General features: G+C 41.2%; 2 protein-coding genes across 20 annotated transcripts in view; one reads left to right on the top strand and one right to left on the bottom strand.

The window, feature by feature from the left end:
* Nucleotides 1-1,854: 1,854 nt before the first annotated feature.
* On the bottom strand, nt 1,855-4,886 carry BBOF1 (basal body orientation factor 1). Its single transcript, XM_085582393.1, is given in 3 exon segments — nt 1,855-2,396; nt 3,799-4,054; nt 4,056-4,886. Coding segments are annotated over 3 exon segments (486 nt in total). The 5' UTR covers nt 4,175-4,886; the 3' UTR covers nt 1,855-2,285.
* A 234-nt stretch (nt 4,887-5,120) lies between these two features.
* Nucleotides 5,121-20,163, top strand: part of ENTPD5 (ectonucleoside triphosphate diphosphohydrolase 5 (inactive)) — a 27,790-nt gene continuing 12,747 nt past the window's right edge. For 4 of the 19 annotated variants that reach the window (XR_014955692.1, XM_085580506.1, XM_085580507.1 and 1 more), the window contains exons 1-9: nt 5,976-6,114; nt 10,256-10,530; nt 11,705-11,784; nt 13,036-13,179; nt 13,530-13,605; nt 15,180-15,215; nt 16,065-16,153; nt 18,743-18,822; nt 20,054-20,115. Coding sequence is in view for 17 of the 19 variants with exons in the window: in XM_085580506.1 (XP_085436632.1) it covers nt 6,083-6,114; nt 10,256-10,530; nt 11,705-11,784; nt 13,036-13,179; nt 13,530-13,605; nt 15,180-15,215; nt 16,065-16,153; nt 18,743-18,822; nt 20,054-20,115 (874 nt within the window). In the remaining 2 variants the exon portion in view is untranslated. Of the gene's footprint in view, nt 5,179-5,415; nt 5,575-5,975; nt 6,115-6,148; nt 7,377-10,255; nt 10,531-11,704; nt 11,785-13,035; nt 13,180-13,529; nt 13,606-15,179; nt 15,216-16,064; nt 16,154-18,742; nt 18,823-20,053; nt 20,116-20,163 lie in introns of those variants that run through there. The other 15 variants (XM_085580514.1, XM_085580520.1, XM_085580523.1 and 12 more) reach the window with 10 other exon arrangements.

Raw genomic sequence — 20,163 nt, 5'->3', positions numbered from 1 at the left:
CTGTTTCCATGTACACATAATTTGATCACAGCCATCTTCACCAAGTTATACCAGCCCTTTATACACATAGTTCTAATGACTAGTCCAAATGCTAGTGCAGATGAGTTGCTAATTGCTGGCTGCTGTTCATGGAAAGTATATAGCTGCCTTACTTGGTCTGTGCTGTTAACATCTAAACATGTGGAAGGATCACTGCAGAAGAGGATTAACCTGACAATGTGGCCTGCTGTGTAATAAATATTAAGTTGGGAGAAGTATCTTCTGTGTTGCAAAGGTAAAATATTATAGGTAAGTCACTATTAAGACATTGGCATTCATTCAAGCACCTAGGGAAGAAATATTAAGAGCCTCTAATACTGTCTACAGTAATTTACTTTCGAAATGCCTTCATTTTCTCCCTAATCAGCATTGCTATTCTGACTTTGTTGTTGTCCTATGAAAACCCATTGTATGCTTCTTTTAGGAATTCTAGAACCCATCTTCTCCTTTAACAAAAGCAGTCTATTATCAAGGTTACTTGCTCCCTGAGGAATTGCAGGACTATTCCTGCACTTTCTCTAGATATCTTCTACACACCTGTATGATTTCATTTGTGTGCAAACACCTTTTCTAATTATCCACATTTCCAACATAATTTTTACACAGATAATTTTAAATAATTGAACTAGAAATACAAATCTTGTGTGTTCCTTTTCTAATAAATGAACTGTCTTTTTTAGACCCAGCTGCAGATGCTACTTGATCGTGATTTACCTGCCTCATCTCACATCTCACTGCTGTTACTGCTTTCCACTCATCTCTTTATTCTCCTTTTTATTTAATATTTGACATAAAAATAAACTAAATAATGTATCTGCTATATTATATAAAAGTATAGTCTAAAGTATCTCATAATAAATTTCTTTAGACTATTAAATACAATTTCATAGTCAACCCTTTGAAGACTATTAAAAACAGTTTATTGCTCAGAAAGCACTGAAATTTAGATTCTGAAAGCTATTTAATACACATAAGTCCAAAAATTGTTCTAAAATGGCTTAACCACCTCTGAGAATTTGGCCCTGTGACTTCCACTCACAGGGGTTTTCCTGTCTGTATCAAGAAAAATACTCCAATCCACTTCCATGTCCACTGTGTATCTTTATGTGTAAATGCCTCCAGGGCTCCTGCTTATGAACTTTATCTCATAATTTGATGTCTGAATATTACACTTTGGCTCGTGTGCTTGACTGCCTCACATCTGACAAGCCGTGCATGCCAGAACCCCGCCCTACCTTTCCTCCAGGAAAGCTGACACTGCTCGCCTTGGAGTGTTATAATTAGCAATGAAGTTGTATCTGAGTTGGTATCTGAAAATCAGGCATATGAGTCTTCATCATGGTCCACCCTTTATGATTCTATACTGAATGCAATACCAGCTGCATAGATTTTGCCTTTTTAATCAAAACTCACTCTGCTAGCTGAAAATGCATCTCCTTGTATGGTCATGGACTTTCACAAGAGCATCCTCTAGAAAACATAAGCCTGCTTTTCAATAAGAAAGGGCTTTAGGAGGTCATGAGATTTTTTTTCCATGAGAACTGTGTCTAAATGCCTGCTGCTGAAAGATCAACACGAAACCAAATTTTAAAATTAAAAAAAAATTCCTCACTTTTGTCACACAAACATTCATGTGCATATAAATACACTACTATAATCTTATGTCCCAATTCACAGCTTATAATATACTTAATTCTTCTTGAATTTTGAATTTCCAGTGTAAGACATATTTTAGGTATCTCTAAAGTCATTCTCCCACATTTCTTATGCAGACAGCAATGAACCGTAGAGTAAATAAACTTTTCATAATCTGGCTGTGGATGTTTGTACTTTTTAATACTGGGAAGTTTGCATTACAACACTCTTGTACAGAAATATACCTGGGGAATGTTACAGTCACAATAGATATTATTTACTTGTTTGGTATAGATGGATAGGGATTCATTAATGACTGAACAAAATAAATCCCACAGCACTGAGCAAAGATAATTCTCCTGACTTCTATTCTTGACCTTAGCAGTACCAAAATTTATTTCCAATTGTTTTTCTCTTGATACAATACACAAAGATCTAACAGTACCGTCTAGTGCATGTACAAAATCAGTATATGGTGTACCAACTTTTGTTTAAGTACCTCACACCAAGCCACACAGTTAGATTCTTATGTTAGATTCAGAACTTACTAGAATCCTGTGACCTGGAGTGACCGGCCCAGTTCAGTATCCACCTACTGAAGAAACAAAAGATTACCATGGATTTGTCCCATTCCTTTGGACAAAAAACAATTGCAAAACGTTTTTTGTTTTTTTTCCTCATGTCGACTTACTGATACCCAGTTTTTCAAACTTTTTTTCCCCCTGAAAAACACAGAAAAGATCAATGTATTAGAAGGAAATTTCAAAGGCATATCATTCATGGATTCTGTATGTGTAAAACAGGTTTAAAAGTCTAGCTCTGCCTTGCTTGTATTCAGCTTTTCATAGCACATAAATTTAAAAAATAAATGTAAGCACACAGTGTTGTGTTTTCAACTTCTAAATCTATGGCTCCCTAAACTAAACAAAACAAACCCACTAACTTCTGCTCTGTTAGTGATTATATGATAAACACTGGGAAGGGGAGGCCTTGTACGAACATTCACTAGTTTCAAATACATTGTCCTTTCCTTGTCCCTCCTGTTCATACATCCAAGGGTCAATACACAATTTTCTCTCTCAGTTCCAATCTATCCCTTCTTCTCCAGGGGAGAAGATTCCTTAGACCTCAATTACAAATTTCACCCCTGTTTTTTCAAGGAGTGTTTCTGCTGTATCATTTTTGAGATAACCTGAACAAAGCATTCCAACTGACTATGTGTCACCAAGTTATTCAGTAGCCAATCCATACTAAACAAACATTTTTCTGGGGTTTAGGATCATGTTAATCTCTCACCAAGGACATAGGAAAGCTTCAGCGATGGACCTTAACTCTATGGCCTAAAAGCCAAGTGCTCAGACACTGCTGCAGTTGGTAGGTACAGATGTCTAGCATGAGGCTGGAGACCTGAAATCCTGGCTACTGCAGCATGTGTAGCTCAAATTTAATTTAAACAGCATCCTAACAGAAATTCTGAGATACTCTTGTAAATCTGAAATTTTTATTCACTATAAAATGTAATCCTGTCAATCAGTACTGCACTGCATGTGATCCTGTCTTCAATATGTCAGCATCCATTTCCTGTAATTACTTAATTTTTAGATTATTAGAAAGCTTGAGCAAAACAGCCTTGAAAGCACAATGCAAAGCAGAGGCTTCTCAGATATGGGAAACCAGTGGAAAACAGACTGTATTTGCCATCTACTGTATATTTCTGTTAAAATGATCAGCAATATAGTAAAGAGCTGTTAGCACCTTAATTGTAATTTTTTAGGCTTCACTGTTAGCTCACTGGAGTAAGTAAAAAGCAAAAGAGCAATGCTGGAAAAAGCAATGCTTATAAAACAAAAAAGCAGCAAAAATAATTATTAAAATGAAACTACAGAAGCACATCTGTACTGGAAGTTCTCTATCAAATTCCACATAATATGGCAGAATATGCAAATAACTCTTTTGAGTTTACCTTTCGTTTAATCCATAGAAATAATGACCAAAAAGTGATAACCTAGTTGAAATTAGGTTCCCACAAATTCATTGCTAATTTATAGGATACTGCAACTCATACAGTTATTCTCACTACAGAAGTCTCCATAAGAATTCCAAATCCAAAAAATATTATCATTAAAAGGATTTTTTAGGTGTCTGTCTAGGAAGATGGATACTAGTTTTCAATGTTTCCATACCAGTAGCAGTATGTGCTTCCTCTAGGTCTCTGTGCACATTATTTATGCTCTTTCTGCTGCTTTTGAATGTTTTGATTTGGGGAAATTGCTTCTTCGCTGCACACGCCTCCATACATTTTTGTTATAGGCAGTTTGTGCCTTTTTTCTTTTAATGCTTTCTACTGGATATGATCTCCCAATTCACATCACGGAGCACCTATATAGAATCTTTCCACCACAGTCCCCTCATTTAAGATACTCTGTGCTATGGTCTTCACTCAGTCCATCTCTCAATCCTTCATTTCTAGTAGTTGCTGCAGTTTTTTGATCTGAACCATACTTGGTTGGTGCTGAGTTTTCTGTCTCTCTCACAGATTTTCTGGTCATGTGCTGTAAGGCCATTTCCAGTGTTTCCACTTTATATGCAGCTGTCCGGTCCGTGCTACAGAACGTGGTGCAGTGCTGAGAAACTTTAGAAAAGGAGAAAAAGTGACAGATACAGAAAGAAAGTTGACCATCTGGAAAAAGTCCAAGAAAGATCTTTTATACTATACAGGCTGAAAGCAAGCACTGGCACATGAGCAAGAAAATAGTTTCCTACGAACCGACCTCATCAATGTCTGGGGATCAGAGCTTTGTGTCTTCTTATTCAATAAATAGGATGTTAAAATAATTGAATTTTCGTTTCAATCTTCAGAGGTTTTTTCCCTAACTGTAAAAGGGGTTTGCTTGGTGCTTGGATTTAGAAAAGTAGGAATAGGGGTAAAGTCAAAGAATCTGCGATAGAGCAAATGGGAGGACAGCACAGCGCTTCTTTTTCCTTGTGTTCTGAGCTCGGCTCCGTTTTCTCGAAAACCTCTCCCAAGGAGCCAAGCCCAGCAGATTCCCTCCCAGCTTTCTCTGTTTCGAGCTGAACCAGCGCTCCAGCAGCGCCGAAGGCCCCGGCCACCGCCGCGCCCCTCGGCCGGTTCGCTCCGCTGCTCGGCGGCGCCTCGCGAAGGAGCGGGGGGAGCCCCGGCCGCCGGGGAGGGAGGGAGCGGGCGGCGGGCGGCGGCGGCGCGGGCGCTCGGCCCGGCCCGGCCCGCGCCTTCCCGCCCGCGGGGGGCGCTGCCGCCCCGCACCACGGCCCCGGCGGGACGGGCGCTGCCTGCGGGGAGCTCGCGCCGGCCCCGCGGTCGGGAGCCGCGCCGCCGGTGGCTCCGCGCCGGGAGCGGCGCCCGTTCCCGCGGAGCCCGGGCGGCGCGCGCCCGCCACGCGCAACTCCCGCGACGGGCGGCGCGTCACGTGGGCGAGCGGTGACGCGGCGCGCGGGGCCGGCGGGATGCGGCGCCGCGAGCGGCCGGTGAGCGCGCGCAGCCGGCGGGGGCGGGGGGAGGGGCGCGGCGGCGTCCGCGCGCTGCCATGGACACCGCGCGCCCGCCGTTCCTCCCCCCGCCCGGTGCCAACGGCGCCGGGGTCGGGCGCGCGCGCGGGGCGGCGGCCGGCCCGCCGCTGCCCGGCCGGGTGAGCCTCCCCGAGCCGTGCTCGCTCCCGGCGCGAGGCCGGGCGGGCGGCGGGAGGCACGCGAAAGCTGCGCCGGCGTGTCCGTTATCCCCGGGGCGGGCGGGAGGACGCCCCGTCCCGGGCGAGCGATAGCGCCGGCCGGCCGGGGAGGGGACGGGCGTTCCTGCGGGTGTCCTGCCGAGCGCCGGGGTACCGGGAGCACCGCGGGGCTTGTGCCGGGGGAGAGGGAAGGAAGGTAGGGAAGGCTTTGGGGCGCGCTCGGGGCCGGGGCTTAGGTCGCAGCTGTGGGAAATGGAGCGAGGCAGGACGCGCTGGCGCCGGGATGCGCGGCAGGGACGGAGCCAGCAGCCCCAGCGGTGGCGGCAGCCGGCGGGGCGCCGTGTCCGGGGCATTCCCGGCAGCCGCGCTCTGGTCAGCAGGAATGCCGGCGGTGCCAGGAAAGGCGCCGGTACCGACCCCGCAGGTGTGCGCGCCGCCGCTCTGCTGGGCGCCCACACCGCAGTGTAGCGGTTTCCTGGAAAAGCTGCCTTGGGCTAGTTAAAAGGAACATTGAAAACTCACTTGGCCAGAAATGTGAATAAATAAGTAATGTGTATTTGGAGCCTCGGTACGGGGGAAGAAAGATTGAAACTTCCGATAACGCGTGTTTGTGAGTTCTACTTTTTTCCCCTGGAGTTTAAAGCTCTGGAGGCAGAATTTTACCGTAAATATATGTGCGCAAAGAATACTGTGCCATTGTATTTATGGAAATACTGGGTTCTGCCTTTGAATACAGGTATTCTTTCTATCTTCTAAACAGTGTGCTTTTAAGAAGCTTAAGTTTTTGTCAAAACAATCCAAGAAAGCTATTTTTTTTCAGGAGATAGAAGTAACTCCAGAAAAAAATGTATTAAATTTTTTTCTGGGGAAAAAATTATTAAAAATATTTATTTAGTCTTGAGTGTTAAGTGTTAAAGCTCTCATCTGGGAAATAGATTTTGTGACCATAAGAGCTGCTCATATGGCAAATAGATTTTGTTTTGTTACTGTTTTAGCAGAGAAGACTTTCCGTTCTGAATGCTATCTGGTGTGCTTCAGCATGAAAGAACATTAATTATGTAATTTTGTTTCCTAAAATAGTTAATTTTGGAAAATATTTGCCTGTATTTATATAATTAATAATTATTTTTTAATATTTTTGTGTACCTCCAAATATTTCCCAATATTATGTTAGGAACCAGAAGTGAAATTCTTGTGTATCTGATACACTGCTTCTCCCTCCCCTCAGATCACATTCCTTTTTACAGAGAGATGTCTCTATTGTGTGGTTTGTGTTGTGTGTGTTATTTTGTCAGAAATAGTCGAGTATTGAATATTTCGTGTCTTGAAAATTACCAGTGTTTCTGTGTATGATGAGCTCTAAGTACGGTTGTGTTTTGCTGTCTTAAGGTTATTATTATGGTATAATTTTTACTTTTGTTGTTTACGGAGATTTTGGTTGGGTTTTTTCTTATTATTCTTGCTTTCAGTCTTGGAAGTCTCTATGCAACATCCCAGTATTTTTGGATCATACAGTTTGCATAGCTCCCAATTTTTTCATATTGGATGTACTTCAGCTTTTTCATTTAGTACCTAAAATCTGCTGTGTATAGATGACATTTACAGGTGTTTTTCTCATTGGGAAATGAGAGAATTCTGATCTGTTTTGCTGGCTCAGGCCACAGGCATGTTGAGGTCAACTGTAGTGTTTGTGTAAATGTTTTACTAGCTTGATCTCAAGTTAACTTTCAACTTCTTGAAATTCATGCTGTGTAGTTATATAAGCATGTTTCCCTGCTTGTATTGAGTAATGATAAACTCAAATTTGAATAAAACAACTTGATTGGTATTTGATGTGCCTTCATGACCCTATGACTTGCCTGATCCATAGTCTGCTCCTGTTAGCCCACAGCGAAGGTGAAGAAGTGCAGGCACACTGTCTCTTGCCGTGGTGCTTTGAAGGTGGTTTTCATTAGGAATCCCTGGAGTGGAATAGCTGCTGCTTCCATCCTGCTTCAGGTGTGTGCCTAACATTTTCATGGGCAATGCTGATTATTGCTGCTCCTTTTGAAACACAGTAACTGGGACTATTGATGGGGAACTGTAGGCTTTACCTTGCTGAACTGCTTCATTGCATTAATAATCTTGTGCTCACATAGGAATTAACCCTGTTCTCACATTTCTGTTTGTTGTTAGTTTTCTCCACCCTGTTGAGTTCTGATACCACCTAGGACTTTAAAGTTGTTTGAGAGGAACTGTTTTGAAAATGTTTTTCCTTCTCAGTAACTTGTGTCTTGTCTATTACTACCCTGAATTTTTTCTTCCATACTTTTGATTCTGTCATTGCACATTTTTTTTCAGTTTCTGTTATACTCTGCTGGTTTCTCTCTCTTGTCTCTGATTTCCTACTCTCATTTGTTGTCATTCTTCTTGTGGACATTGATTTGCTAGTGCTTGATTAAATGGACTTCACCAGTCATTGCAGGGGCTCAGTATGTGTTTTTCATTCTTAATGAAGGAGAGGAAAAATAAAATCCCATGATGATTGTTTGTGAGTTTGTTGTTTTTTGGGGGTTTTATTTGTCCTTAGAACTATAAAAGGGGAAAGAAAAAAAAAGGGGAAATGTAGAAAACAGGAAGTGTGATACGGTGGTGGATATCTGAGAAGGGATAGAGAAGAGAAGCTTTGTGAGGGAATTTTACATGAGACTAAGGTTCTCATAGGTCTGGTAAGGAAAGTATGAGTTAATGATGGCAGTTGCTCAGATATTTTCGGATCATCAGAGATTCTGAGGCTTATATAACTGTCACATGTGCTGTTTGTAATAGGACTCTGGAGTTTGTTCTTAAGACAGGTGCTTGGGTTGTATTTGTGATAGTTCATTAAACAAAATCCTTGCATTGCACGAGAATAAGAACACCTCTTTGAACCTGCTGGAAGGTGGCTCTCACTAATACACCTTAGGTTCTGTTTAAACAGAACAGCTGCTTGGATTTTCAGTGGCCTTCCTTGCTGTTGATGAAGCAAACCTGAGTAATACCAGCTGCATCTTAGTACAAATCCATTGCTACAAAACTGTTTGGTGCTTCTCATCAAGCCTCTACAGGAGAGTGCTTCATTACAGAACTACCTATTTACTCCTTTCCACATAAAATGTGTATACTTTAGAAATTACTGCAGTTGGAGTTGTTCTGTCACAGACACTGGCCAGGGCTGTTGTCTGCTAGTGGAATTGTGGTCAGCTGTTTTCAGAGTGTGCTTCTAAGGCAGAGAGGATCAGGAGTCTCTGCTTCTGCCCACATCTCTGCATTTGTTTGAAAGGGGAGGATAAAAATAAAGGTCACAGCAGACAGGTGACCCATCTGCAGTGGGCTGTGCACTTTGTGGTTCTAGGCATAGCAGAATGCTGGAGTGAGTTAGAGAGATGCCTGAGCAATGTGATGTTTTTGCTGGGAAGTGGGTAAAAGTTAATCTCCCTTTGCAGTAACTGGGGACAAAGGTGAAGAAAGGAAATAATAAAAATCTTACAAGGGCTGAATCTGGGATAAAAAAGAGTGGAGTATAAGTGAGCTTTTTGGGTGTGGGAGAAAGGTGTGAGGAAATAGAAGCTATAGCAAACTCACGTAGAAAGAATGACTTACATACATGTAGGATAGAGGCAGCAAGTAAAGATTTTGAGATAATGAACATGATGGGGTTGAACAGATTGCTAAAAGACAGTCAAATGTAAGAGCAAGCAGTGGGCAGGGGTCGGGGCAGAGCTGATGAACAGCCATATAAAGTAGACTATGCAGTGCTGTGGGTGGATGCATGTGTTACCAAGTGTCTGGAAAGTGATAAGGAGCTGTTTGCACCTTCTGTGTGTGGTGTGCTCTGTGTGTAGGTTGGTGCAGGCGATACTGCATATGGTGGGACATCTGGCCACATGCTCTTTTCTGCTCTTAAAAGATGCCTATATATTCTCCTCCTTTTTACCTGGGTACCCCATGATTTCTGTGCCCATGTCTTTTATTAGCATATCTTAGGAAAAATACATGCAAAGGGATAGGTGTTAAGGGACGGTGTAGTTGTATATTGATATCCAATACTGTATGATACAGCTTTGGGACTTCGGCATGTGAAATTGTTGTTAGAAGCTCTGTAAGCAACTTGAGTGTTTGGGGCAATTGCTTTAGGTTTGAAAGAGTGTGTGGGTTTTGCTATGATTTTTTTTTGTTGTTGTTTGTAATTCTAAAAATAAAAACCAAACCAAAAATACAGAGAAGAAAAATATGAAAAAATACTGAGAGGCAGAGCTCAGGTGCACTTCAGTTCAGCCCCTCTGGTGCAGCTCAGGCTTTTCTTGGAGATGAGGATGCTGCTGGAAGGATATGCTTCCATTGTCTCTGTGTGCTAATCTCTCTCAGCTGCTGTTCTTAGCCTGAGATGAAATTCTCTTTGTTTGTGACTCTGAATAACACTTGTATTCTGCCACAGCATCTCAAGTGTGTAAATGTTAAAGTCGTTCTGCACAGAGTTCCCCTCTGGCAATGCTTAGTTTCAGATAGTATTTGGGCTTTTGGGAGGAGGTACTGGATACTCTGAATGTTGAAAATCTGCAAGACAGATAAGAGAAGAAAATTGTATAAAAGTCAAAACTAGAAATACTGGAAAGCAAATTACCCCATCTCTTCTATGCTTGGGAAATGGAGAAACCTTTCCTCTAAAAGAACAAATTAGTTAGATGTAATTGTAGCACTAAGTGCAATAAAACGGCTCTTTTTGGATGAGGTGCTGGAAAGCACCTAAAGGGAGAATTATGTATACAGAATGATTTATTTATTTTCTTTTTTAACAGAGTTTTAAAGGAGAGAGCTCTTCGTAATTTATTTCTTTCTTTCTTTTTTTACCTCTTCAGGACCTTCTGCAGCCCTGTGGTTGACACATGCTTGACAGCCTCAAGAGGTCCTGGCAAGATGGCATCTTCCGGACTTCCCATCTTTATAGCATTGGCATTTTCCTCTTTGCCCTTTGTTCTTTCACATTCAAACAGGGAAATGTGGTTTCAGGATTTCTTTCCACCTAATATGTGTCCTATAAATGCCAAAGCAAACACATTTTATGGCATCATGTTTGACGCAGGAAGCACTGGAACCCGCATTCATATTTACACTTTTGTGCAGAAGAGCCCAGGTAAGACCCCCATGTATGTTGACTTAGGTTCCAACTTCTCAAAACAGTTTTGGTTTTTTGCCAGCTCAGCATTTGGGAGCAGCTGAAAATTTCTAGAGTTTGTCCTTCAAATGGTCCTCCTGCAGGTGTTTATTGTCCATTTGTCTTGGTGTTTTGCTGTGTAAATACCTTTTTTGTAGGTCTTTTGAGTCTCAGTGATACAATTCTGGGTATACTGGAGAATTCAAAATTTTCAAACATTTTCATCTATGCAGCTGCTTAAAAGGAATATCTCATTGAGATAAAAAGATATGTATGCTGGTTTTGTCAGGTTGCACGTTACCTTAAATTTTATCAAGAGATACTTGTATTCTGCATATGTTTATGTTACATTTTGTAGCAAATTAAAATCAGAAAATTATTAATTACTGAAGGTCTGAGCCATTTCCAGGAGAAGTGTGCTGAGATGCACCACACTCCAGTGTATCTGGTCTTCACATGTTGCAGAGGTGCCCAACAGGATTCAGGAGGATGAAGTAGCTTGGGTACAGTGAGCCAGCAGGTTTGCAAAGGTTGAAGACTGGTTGCTGAGACATGGCAATTGTGTGTCTTTGCGTGACTTCATCCATAGTTTGGAAGGGCTGGTACAAGGTCCAGTTGTGTTGGACTCAGCCTGGCTTGCAATGTGCAATACTCAGGGATAGCTTCTACACCCAGACTGCTCTGGGAGCAGTGGTCAAACTTGTTTGGCTTCTCAGCCAAGTACTTGAGCAGTCAGCTCTGATCTGAGTTGGATGAATCACCTAAAGATAATTGGGAATTGATGGTGTGTGTCTTAATATGCTCTAGTATTTCACAATTAGCTTAAGGCAGAAAGGGAAAGGAATTTATTAAGAATAGGCAACAGTTATGCTGCATTGTTGTAACGTAGTGTAGTTCACAAATGCTAAATTAACATATTTTTAATTATAACAACATGTTATTAATAAATTGTTTGTGAACTTGGAGGATACAAGGGAAAATTTCTGTGAAATATGTTCCTGAAGTGAAGGAGCAAGGCTTGTTTCAGGAAGGGAATAATCTTGTTTGCAAGGAGAATCAAGGATAGTCACTTCACAGGAGTTGAGGGTAACCTTTTGGAAATTAAAAAATAAAATTTGAATTGTTGACTGTATCATATGTTTTGTTTGTGCAGAAAACCTTCCAGAGGTGGAAGGGGAAATCTTTGAGTCTGTGAAGCCAGGTCTGTCTGCATATGCTGATCAGCCTGAAAAGGTAAGACTGGCCTTCATTCCCTGGGAGTTGGTCATGCTTCTGTCATATAATTTAGATTCTACCAAGTTCAAGTATTACTGATTGCAATTGCAAAAAGTCAAGAAGAAATGTAAAAGTTCTGCTGCTGTATCTCTAAACCTGTTCCTCTACTTCTGTGAGTTAAGTTCAACATGGTGAAATAGGAGCTGGTGTTTTACATATTTCATCAGTAGAACAGTGGCTTAATTAATTGCTTAAATGTTTATATAACTAGACTATATTCCTTGGAAAATTTCAAAGACAAAGTGATTTTTGTCTCTAGCAGCATCCATTTTCAGTGTTTATTTCTGCTACAGCTACCCCAAATATGAGTAAATGTAATATGAGTAAATACTCTGTCCCATTTACAAATAATTTTCTCCGTTCTGAAGTAAGCTGCCATTTTCCAGACCCCCTGCACTGACAGGAAGCTTTTTCAGAAACTAAAGGAGGTGCCAGAAAAATGATAGATAGATACGCTATTTGGTGTGCTTTAGCAGTCTTGAAGTTGTGGGCTAGCATTACAGGGATTTCAGGTTTCTCATTTTCCTCAGTTGGATTCCATGCTACAGGAATTTGAATGTGACACTTTATGGAAGAGTGAATAGATCTGGAATTTTTTGAAAAGTTTTTATAAGATCTCCTATGATTCCAGTGAAACTTGTATGTTGGGTAGGAGAGGAGAACTCAGCCCAAAAGAAATTTCTAGGCATTTCACAGGAGAATGATTATTGCTAATGCCAAACTATGATTGTTAGAGCAGTGGAAATAATTGAGAGCCGTCAGTGATGTCTGTACCTTGTGTGGTAACCATTGCACAGCTGGCATTTTAATTACAATATTTGCAATGGACACACTTGGAATTCTTATGTTGCATTTAGTGAAATCAACAGATATTTCCCCTTGCTTTGGTAGCTTCAGTCAGTAATTGGCACCATTTAGTTTCATCATACTGCAAGATGTTTAGGTTTGTCAGGTAATCAGTTCCCTCACCTCCCTCCATCCTTTCAAAAAAACCTTCCACAAACAATCATATTTGTTTTCCCTAAAATATATTTATGAATATACCTTCATTCCAATGCAGACATTCTGTTTCATGTTCTAATGAGATGTCTGGCATGGTTTTTGTACTTACTTTGGGTGTGGGTATCTTCTGCTAGTGAGTACTGTTCTCACAAGTTTTGAGGGGAAACATAGGAGGAAGCCATATGAAAAACATATTTTTCCTTTTAGGGTGCTGAAACTGTCAAAGCGTTACTGGACATGGCTGTAGATGCTGTGCCACCTCATCTCTGGAAAAAGACCCCAGTAGTGTTAAAAGCCACGGCTGGACTTCGCTTGCTGTCAGAGGAGAAAGCTCAGGCTCTGCTTTCAGAGGTAGTACTAAGTAGTTTTGGATGCACTGGTATTGTTCTCCCTGTTTCATCTTTTTTTTTTCATTCAGTTCTCTATTCTGTTTAGCATAAGAGAATTTCATATATGAAAAGAGACTGTAATCCCATTATAGCATGAAACTCACAGAGTATCTTGTCTGGTCTTGAAATTCTGTGTCTTGCTGTGGTGGAAGGCATGGAGAGAGACCTACAATACTTCTTTTCTTTCTTTGCTAGCCCCCACTTCACACACTTGTCTTAGTTTCTACTGCTATGTAAAACAAAATTTTGTCACCTTCAGAGCAGAGCAAGACCCTGAAGAGCAGGAAATCTAATCACTGTTTCTTTCCTCAGGTGAAAGAAGTCTTTGAAGAATCACCATTCCTTGTTCCAGAGGACAGTGTTGGTATCATGGACGGATCTCATGAAGGTTTGTTTTAGGAGGGGTAAAAAGTAAAAGCAAAGAGAAATGGGAAAAAGAGGCATATCTTAGGAACATGAGAGGGAAAGAGAAGCAGTCCCTAAACAAAACAGAAAAAAGAAAAGGTTTCTGGCCCTGTTTGAAACAATGCAATCCTTCCTTTCTGAGGTGGTGTTCATTACTTGGCTAGAAATGCGGATACACAAAGAGATTTCACAAGTTTCAGAACAAAACTTGGTCTCGGCAATAAGCATTGCCTGATGCAGGCTGACCAGCTGAAGCCTGCTCCTGGAAATTGGTCCAAAAGAGGTGTCCACCTCTGAAAGGCTACATGTCAATATATAGCAAGATGGGAAGCTTATGTAAAGTGCCCTGTAAATTCTGCAATATCAGCATTAAAAATAATGTATTATGATCAGCTCAGCAATTTTCAATCTAAAATTGGGAGGATTGTGAATATTAGAGGAGAATGAAGGATAATTGGCAGATATTAAAAATAGATAACTAAATAATAAAATGGTAAGTTAAAAATATTCCATTGGAAAAAACACTGCTAGTGAAGTAGCAAGCAAGTACTGTAAAATATCAGAAAAGGTGAAATATGTTGCAGGTTTGGAGTGAGCAATGATTCTGCAGTACAGAGAAAAGCACAGTAAATTATGTCTACATATCCAGACATACTACCTTGGAGAATGGGCAAGTAATAATCATCTGTATGGATGCCTGATGAAAAGAGCTATCCTGTCATGTTATGTTCAGTTCAGAGCACTTCCTTATGGCAGATAAATTGCCACTTTGGAAGGTGTTGAAGGAAAGCAAGAATGATCACAGTGCTTAAACAACTAATAAATGGAGGAAGATTAAAGAAAAAAAATTGTCCACATGGGCCGAGAGAAAAGGGGCAGTATCATAAAGTCTTCAAGTACTTGATAAGTGAATAGTTTGTCACTATGGATTAATAAGTGAATTGTACAGTAGGAAAAACTGTTTTGTTGACAGGGGCAGGAGCAATGAGGCATAATAGAGCACAGGGTAGCCTGCCAAGTTTATTTAAAATCCCTACCTCTTCTGCTGTCACGTGTTTGCCTACATTTGGGTGAGAATCATGTAGGTGTCAAGCAAGCCACTGAAGTCAGAGGAGCTGTTTGTGTTTTACTGGTTGCTGCTCTGTCTGTAGTGTAATTATAGAAACTTTAAGATTAAAACACAGAGTGGTGTGAATGCAGTTTTCAGATTAGGAATTGAAATGCTGGCCTACAAAAATAGGCCCAGAGAAACTTGTGCATTGTGTCAGCTCATTACTTCTTTGTGTGTTGTTTGGATAATAGATATGATTTATGTATGCTGCAGTTGCATGGATATTACAAAGTCCTACCTATTTGAGCTCATGAGATTTGTATGCATCATATAATTTAATTATGAGTTTGAATTAATACCTGAAGTCTGGGGTGGTTGGGTTAAGTTAGTAACGATTTCTAGGTAAGTGAATAACCTGTGGGGGGCTGGTAACAGTGGGCAGGAGATTTAGGAAGTATTTAATGGTAACTGGTTTGTTTTTTTTTTCTTTTTTTCACTCATTGCAGGAATTTTAGCCTGGATCACTGTGAACTTTTTGACAGGTAGTTAATTTTGCATAATTACTCTAAACTAGAACTTGAGTATCTTCTGTGGAGGTGATCACCTTAAGTTCCTCTGCCTTGGCCATGCTTTTCCTCCCTGCTCTCTCACCAGTGCTTAAGCAGTGGCTTGCCTTGGGCAGACTGTGTTCCAGAGTCTGTAGTAAGAAGGAGACATCTTAACCCTGAAGGTGCCAGAACTTACTCAGATTTTGGAGGCACTGGCAGGCTGGTTTCCCTAACGTGCTTTGGGGGGTGGTACTGCTAACGTGTCGGAAACATAAATTTTGCAGTGCTCTTCATCCCAGTGTTTGCTGTGCAACTACAGTGGTGCTGCAGGGCATGGTGCCTTAGCACTACTGGCTCTAAGAGCTTCTGGGAAGGCAGTCTAGCGAAAAGATAATCAATATTCTAGCAGGTAGATTAGCAAGCAAAAAAGCTGCTCTGGGTGAAGAGAAATTACAATAGCTGGTTTGGCTCTTACTGCCCTTCCTTTACCTGCTTTTGCCCAGCTATATGGTGGTTACAGAATTTGTGTACTCTCCCTGACAGTCTTCTGCAGGAGATAAATCTCCAGGTATCAAGCAAAAGCTGAAAGTAAGAGAAAAATTATCTGCTTTTGTTTCTTTGGAGGAGAGATTGGAATCAAGGTAGAAAGTCTGTGAATCATTCCATAATACCTTCTTGTTTGCCTGCCTGTTCTCTCAGAGGCTTTTTCTTTGAATGGCAGCTCAGCCCTCCTTGTATTGCTGTGATACTGTGATCCCCTGGTGGCTGCCTGAACATCCACACAGCGTCTGCATTTCAGCATTTGTGCACTTAGGGCTGTTCTGAGCATGGTGTTGTTTGCAGGGCAGCTGTCTGGCCAGAACCAGCAAACTGTTGGGATTCTGGACTTGGGAGGAGCCTCAACCCAAATCACATTCCTGCCACGGTTTGAGGTGAGGAGTGGTTAAAAGTGCGTGGGTTGGGACTGCAAGGCTGGTGGAGTCACCTGAGCGCTGCTGCACTCTCTGATACCACTTTGTCAGCAGTGCTGCAAGCAGAACATCCGTGGTTTACAGAACATCTGTATTTCTGTTCCCTTTGAGATCGCAGTTGGCTGATAGGTGCTTGCAAAAAAGGAGCCTGAATGATGAGGAAATATAAAGAAAGCAAATGAGTAAAACCAGAAAGAAACAGCTTTTGTTTTTCATACTCGGCTGGGAAAGCCTCATTAATGTTGATATTGCTGTGGATTCAACAAATATAGAACATTTATAGGTAGTATTTTTGACTATTAGAAGAAATGCAGGGGCTGGTCTATCTTTTTTTCTTCCTCATTCCAGTCAGATATTCAGTAAGTTTTGGAGGGGAAGAGTGTTGTATAGGGTAAATTTCTTTAATAGCAGCACAGTCAGTTCTATGCTTTCTTACAATTTCTTCTCATTCCTTTTGAGCATTCTGCTCTCTGTCTGTCAGACACCTGTGCTGGATTTCTTAGTACTTCTACAGCTGTTTAGAAACAGTTTGAACTGGGACCCAAGTTTGCAGTTTGCATGAGAAAATTACATTCTGTACCTTCATACTGTGATGTGTTTATGTCACTCTGAAGGAGTCATTTGTTTAACATTTTTTTAATAGAACTTGAGATTCTCAGAGCATGTTTGGTGACCACAAAACACATGGCTTTCACATCAGGATGTTTTAATTCTGCAATTGTGTGTTATGAAACATGACATGCAACCTTATCCTGTTCAGCAAAGCCTCAAGTATACTCTGAGCTTGTCTTCTGTTTTGTGTTGATAACACCTGCTAAAGTGGGCACTGGACCAACAGGAAAGGGTGTTGCATGTCAGGGTTTTGGAGCATAAATAGAACTGTGAAATAGGCTGAACTGCAGCTCAGGATTCAAATGTCCCCTTCAAGCCTTGCAGGAAAAGGCCTGGAGTGTTTGCTGCTGACCAGGACTAATGGTGTGAATTTGTAGGGCAGTGTAAAGTCAAGGTTCATGCTGCCTGCTTGTACACTATGTCTGCATCTCACTGGTGTTGTCAAGTTCAAAAAAATAAGCTCAGTATGTTCTTGGGAGTTTTTCCCATCTGACAGAATTAGTGGGTGGGGGACACTTCCCTTTGATTTGCAGTGGAGATTCTTCCTTCCTGCAATGTAAGGTAGTCACATGCTTGCTCTTGTATTAATTTTGAACAAAATACTGTCATAGTAAGAAATTGGTTAATTAAATATGAATTACAAGCAAGTAGAGAACATATAATGACAACTGCATGGAGCTGATTTTAATTTCATGGCATTATTGCCAAAGCTAAAAGCAACTGAAAACCAATCATAGTAATTATGAAATTGTCTGTCTGGTGTCTGCCTCGTTTTTGTGAAAGTAGGGCATAAAAAAAGACAGTTGTTTTCTCCAAAGTAATTTTTTGAGGCTCTCTCCTTGAAATAGTTTTTGTAACGTAAGGTTTAGAAACAGAACTCAGAATATGGCAGTCTGTGTGTATGAGGCCAAGGACGTGACTGCCATTTCAGTGATAATCAGCTTGCGACCCAAAACAAATGTTGATTTGTATTTGCTCAGGAGAAGCTCAAGCTAAATACTGTCAAATTCCTTTCAGCTTTGAGCAGGCTTCTGTCTAGGACTCTAGAAAAAATAACCCAGATCTGGATCTCCTTACTTGCATGGTAACTGCAGGACTATGCAGCTTCAGTTCTCTCAGAGATTCTGCTGCTTGGCCCAGAACAATGGTGGATGATAAAGTGAATGAAAGTGCACGGAGACAAGAAGGGGTGGGAGGATGAGCCCATGAGAGGAAAGACAGAAACTGAGACTGAGAGCTCAGGGAGTGGACACAAAGAAACAGTAAATGACTGCTGGAGCGGTTCAGCCTTACAAGAGTGTGAGTTTGTCAGGAAGCTAGGGCAGGGTACCAGTGGGATGGAGGTGAGAGGAGACTGAGAGGAAGAAACTGGAGGTGGTGAGACAAGAGGCTAATTTAGGTGAAGCAGCCCTAAGACCGGGAGTGAGTGGTCACAGTGTTTCCTTGAGTACCAGCAAGACATTTGACATGGTGAAAAAGGGGCCTATACCTTGTATTTTTAATTCTTCAGAGTACCTCAGTTTAGGTGCCTAGTGTGACTTGAAAAAATTCATAGCACTTGTAGTGCAGTGAACTACAAGGTAGTTCAGTGTAGCTGATTTCGATGGGCACTCTCTACATGTAGAGTAACATGTAAGCATTCAAGTTTTCAACATGAAAAATTCAGGCTACATGAATTAGAAAGCGTTTTCATCCTGATCTGTTGTGCTTCCCTGTTATACATTGAAGTAACACAAATATGCATATAAATAAAATCAGTGTTAAAAGCTGCAGATATTACAGCAGTGGCAACATTGGAAAGCTGTACTTTGTTTTCAAAGCTGATCAGATGAGTGTGCAGTAAACTGTATGGGTATAGCTGTGATATTACATTAAAATTGGTCATTCTTTATTGCATAATATAAACTGAAACATTTTTTTCTTTTACTTAACTTGTAGGAAACTCTGAAGGAAACCCCTGAGGATTTTCTTACCTCATTTGAAATGTTTAATAGCACATACAAGCTCTATACCCACAGGTGAGGAGCAAAAGACTGCTATTTCCACTAGGGAAATCAGTCTTTTTGCAGCCCCTGAGCTAACAGCCACATCAGCCTGGTACCAGCAGCAGATACCATGACTTTTTTACTACTTATCTGCATGGAACAGTAGAAGTGGAACATGACATTAGTTGGCTGGAAGCGTTCCAGGATCGTGGTTAATGTCACTGAAAGAGAATATTAGGCAGTCTGTCAAATGAAGAGACAGCATTGTGAACCCATATTTAAGGAGAAGAATTCTTATTACTGGATTCAAGCCAAATATTCTGAAACAAGCAGAAAGATATTGTGCCAGTAGTCAGAACTAAAAATGATAAGAGATTTGGAAAGAGAACTTTCCTGAGACTTGGTGGAGTGAACATGACCATCTCAGCCAGTTATAGAATCTGCTCACTTGACAGCAGAGCTGTTCGAATAGTCATCCTGTCCTACTTCTTACATTTGCTGATGTAACTGACTGCTGTAGTCATCATTACAGTCCATTAGATCACCTAAAATAATTGGGATTGAAAAACCATCTTAAAAATTGAGAGAGAGCTGGAGGTTAGTTTAACTTTGAATATTCTGGAAACTTTTAAAATGACATGACAAAATTGGTAAGTGGCCAAACGCAGAGGTGGGAATGAAAGGGTCAACAGGATTTTAATCTAGCTGTGTTGCTGCAATGTATGATGACGTTCTCATAAGGATCATTCATATTCTACCTTATAATGAATGTAGCAGTTACTTGTGGAGTCAAACCAGGTGAATTTCACACAAAGCCACAGTTCCTATTTTGTGGGAGGTTGTGCACTGTGCCCTAAGAGTACATAATTTTGTGTGTGTTACACAGGAGTGGCTTCCCTATTCTCCATGTACTCAGCGCATACCCTTCTTTCTCCCTCATTTTAAGGTGGTGGTTTCTTGCTTTTCATTATCATCTTGTATAAATGCCACATCAGCTCTAACCACTTCCTGCAGTTTTAGATTCACCCATTTTACAACTCCTTGTATTTCTTAGGTTTGTGTCACTCTTTTGGCCCTCAAGAGTTGCTCCAGCAAAGGGAAAGCAAAGTTGTTTCAGCTCTCTATTTTAGAGAGGGAGCCTTGTGGAAATCAGAGGAAGGAAATTTGGTTTGGGTGTTCAAGGACTTAGGAAGAGGGCTATGGGTAAAGCATATCAGATGTGCAGGAATCAAAGACTATAATGTGTGTCTTTTGTTGTTCACAGCTATTTGGGGTTTGGACTAAAAGCTGCAAGACTGGCAACGCTTGGAGCTTTGAATATGGAAGGTATGTTCATATACAAAAACATTTAAGATTTATGAAGAGATGCTTAAG

The sequence above is a fragment of the Lonchura striata genome, chromosome 5 (genome assembly GCF_050655825.1).
Source record: "Lonchura striata isolate lonStrDom1 chromosome 5, ASM5065582v1, whole genome shotgun sequence".
NCBI classification, from domain to species: Eukaryota; Metazoa; Chordata; class Aves; order Passeriformes; family Estrildidae; genus Lonchura; species Lonchura striata.
Note: the sequence above shows the minus strand (reverse complement) of the source record. Positions and strands in the feature narration are given on the sequence as shown.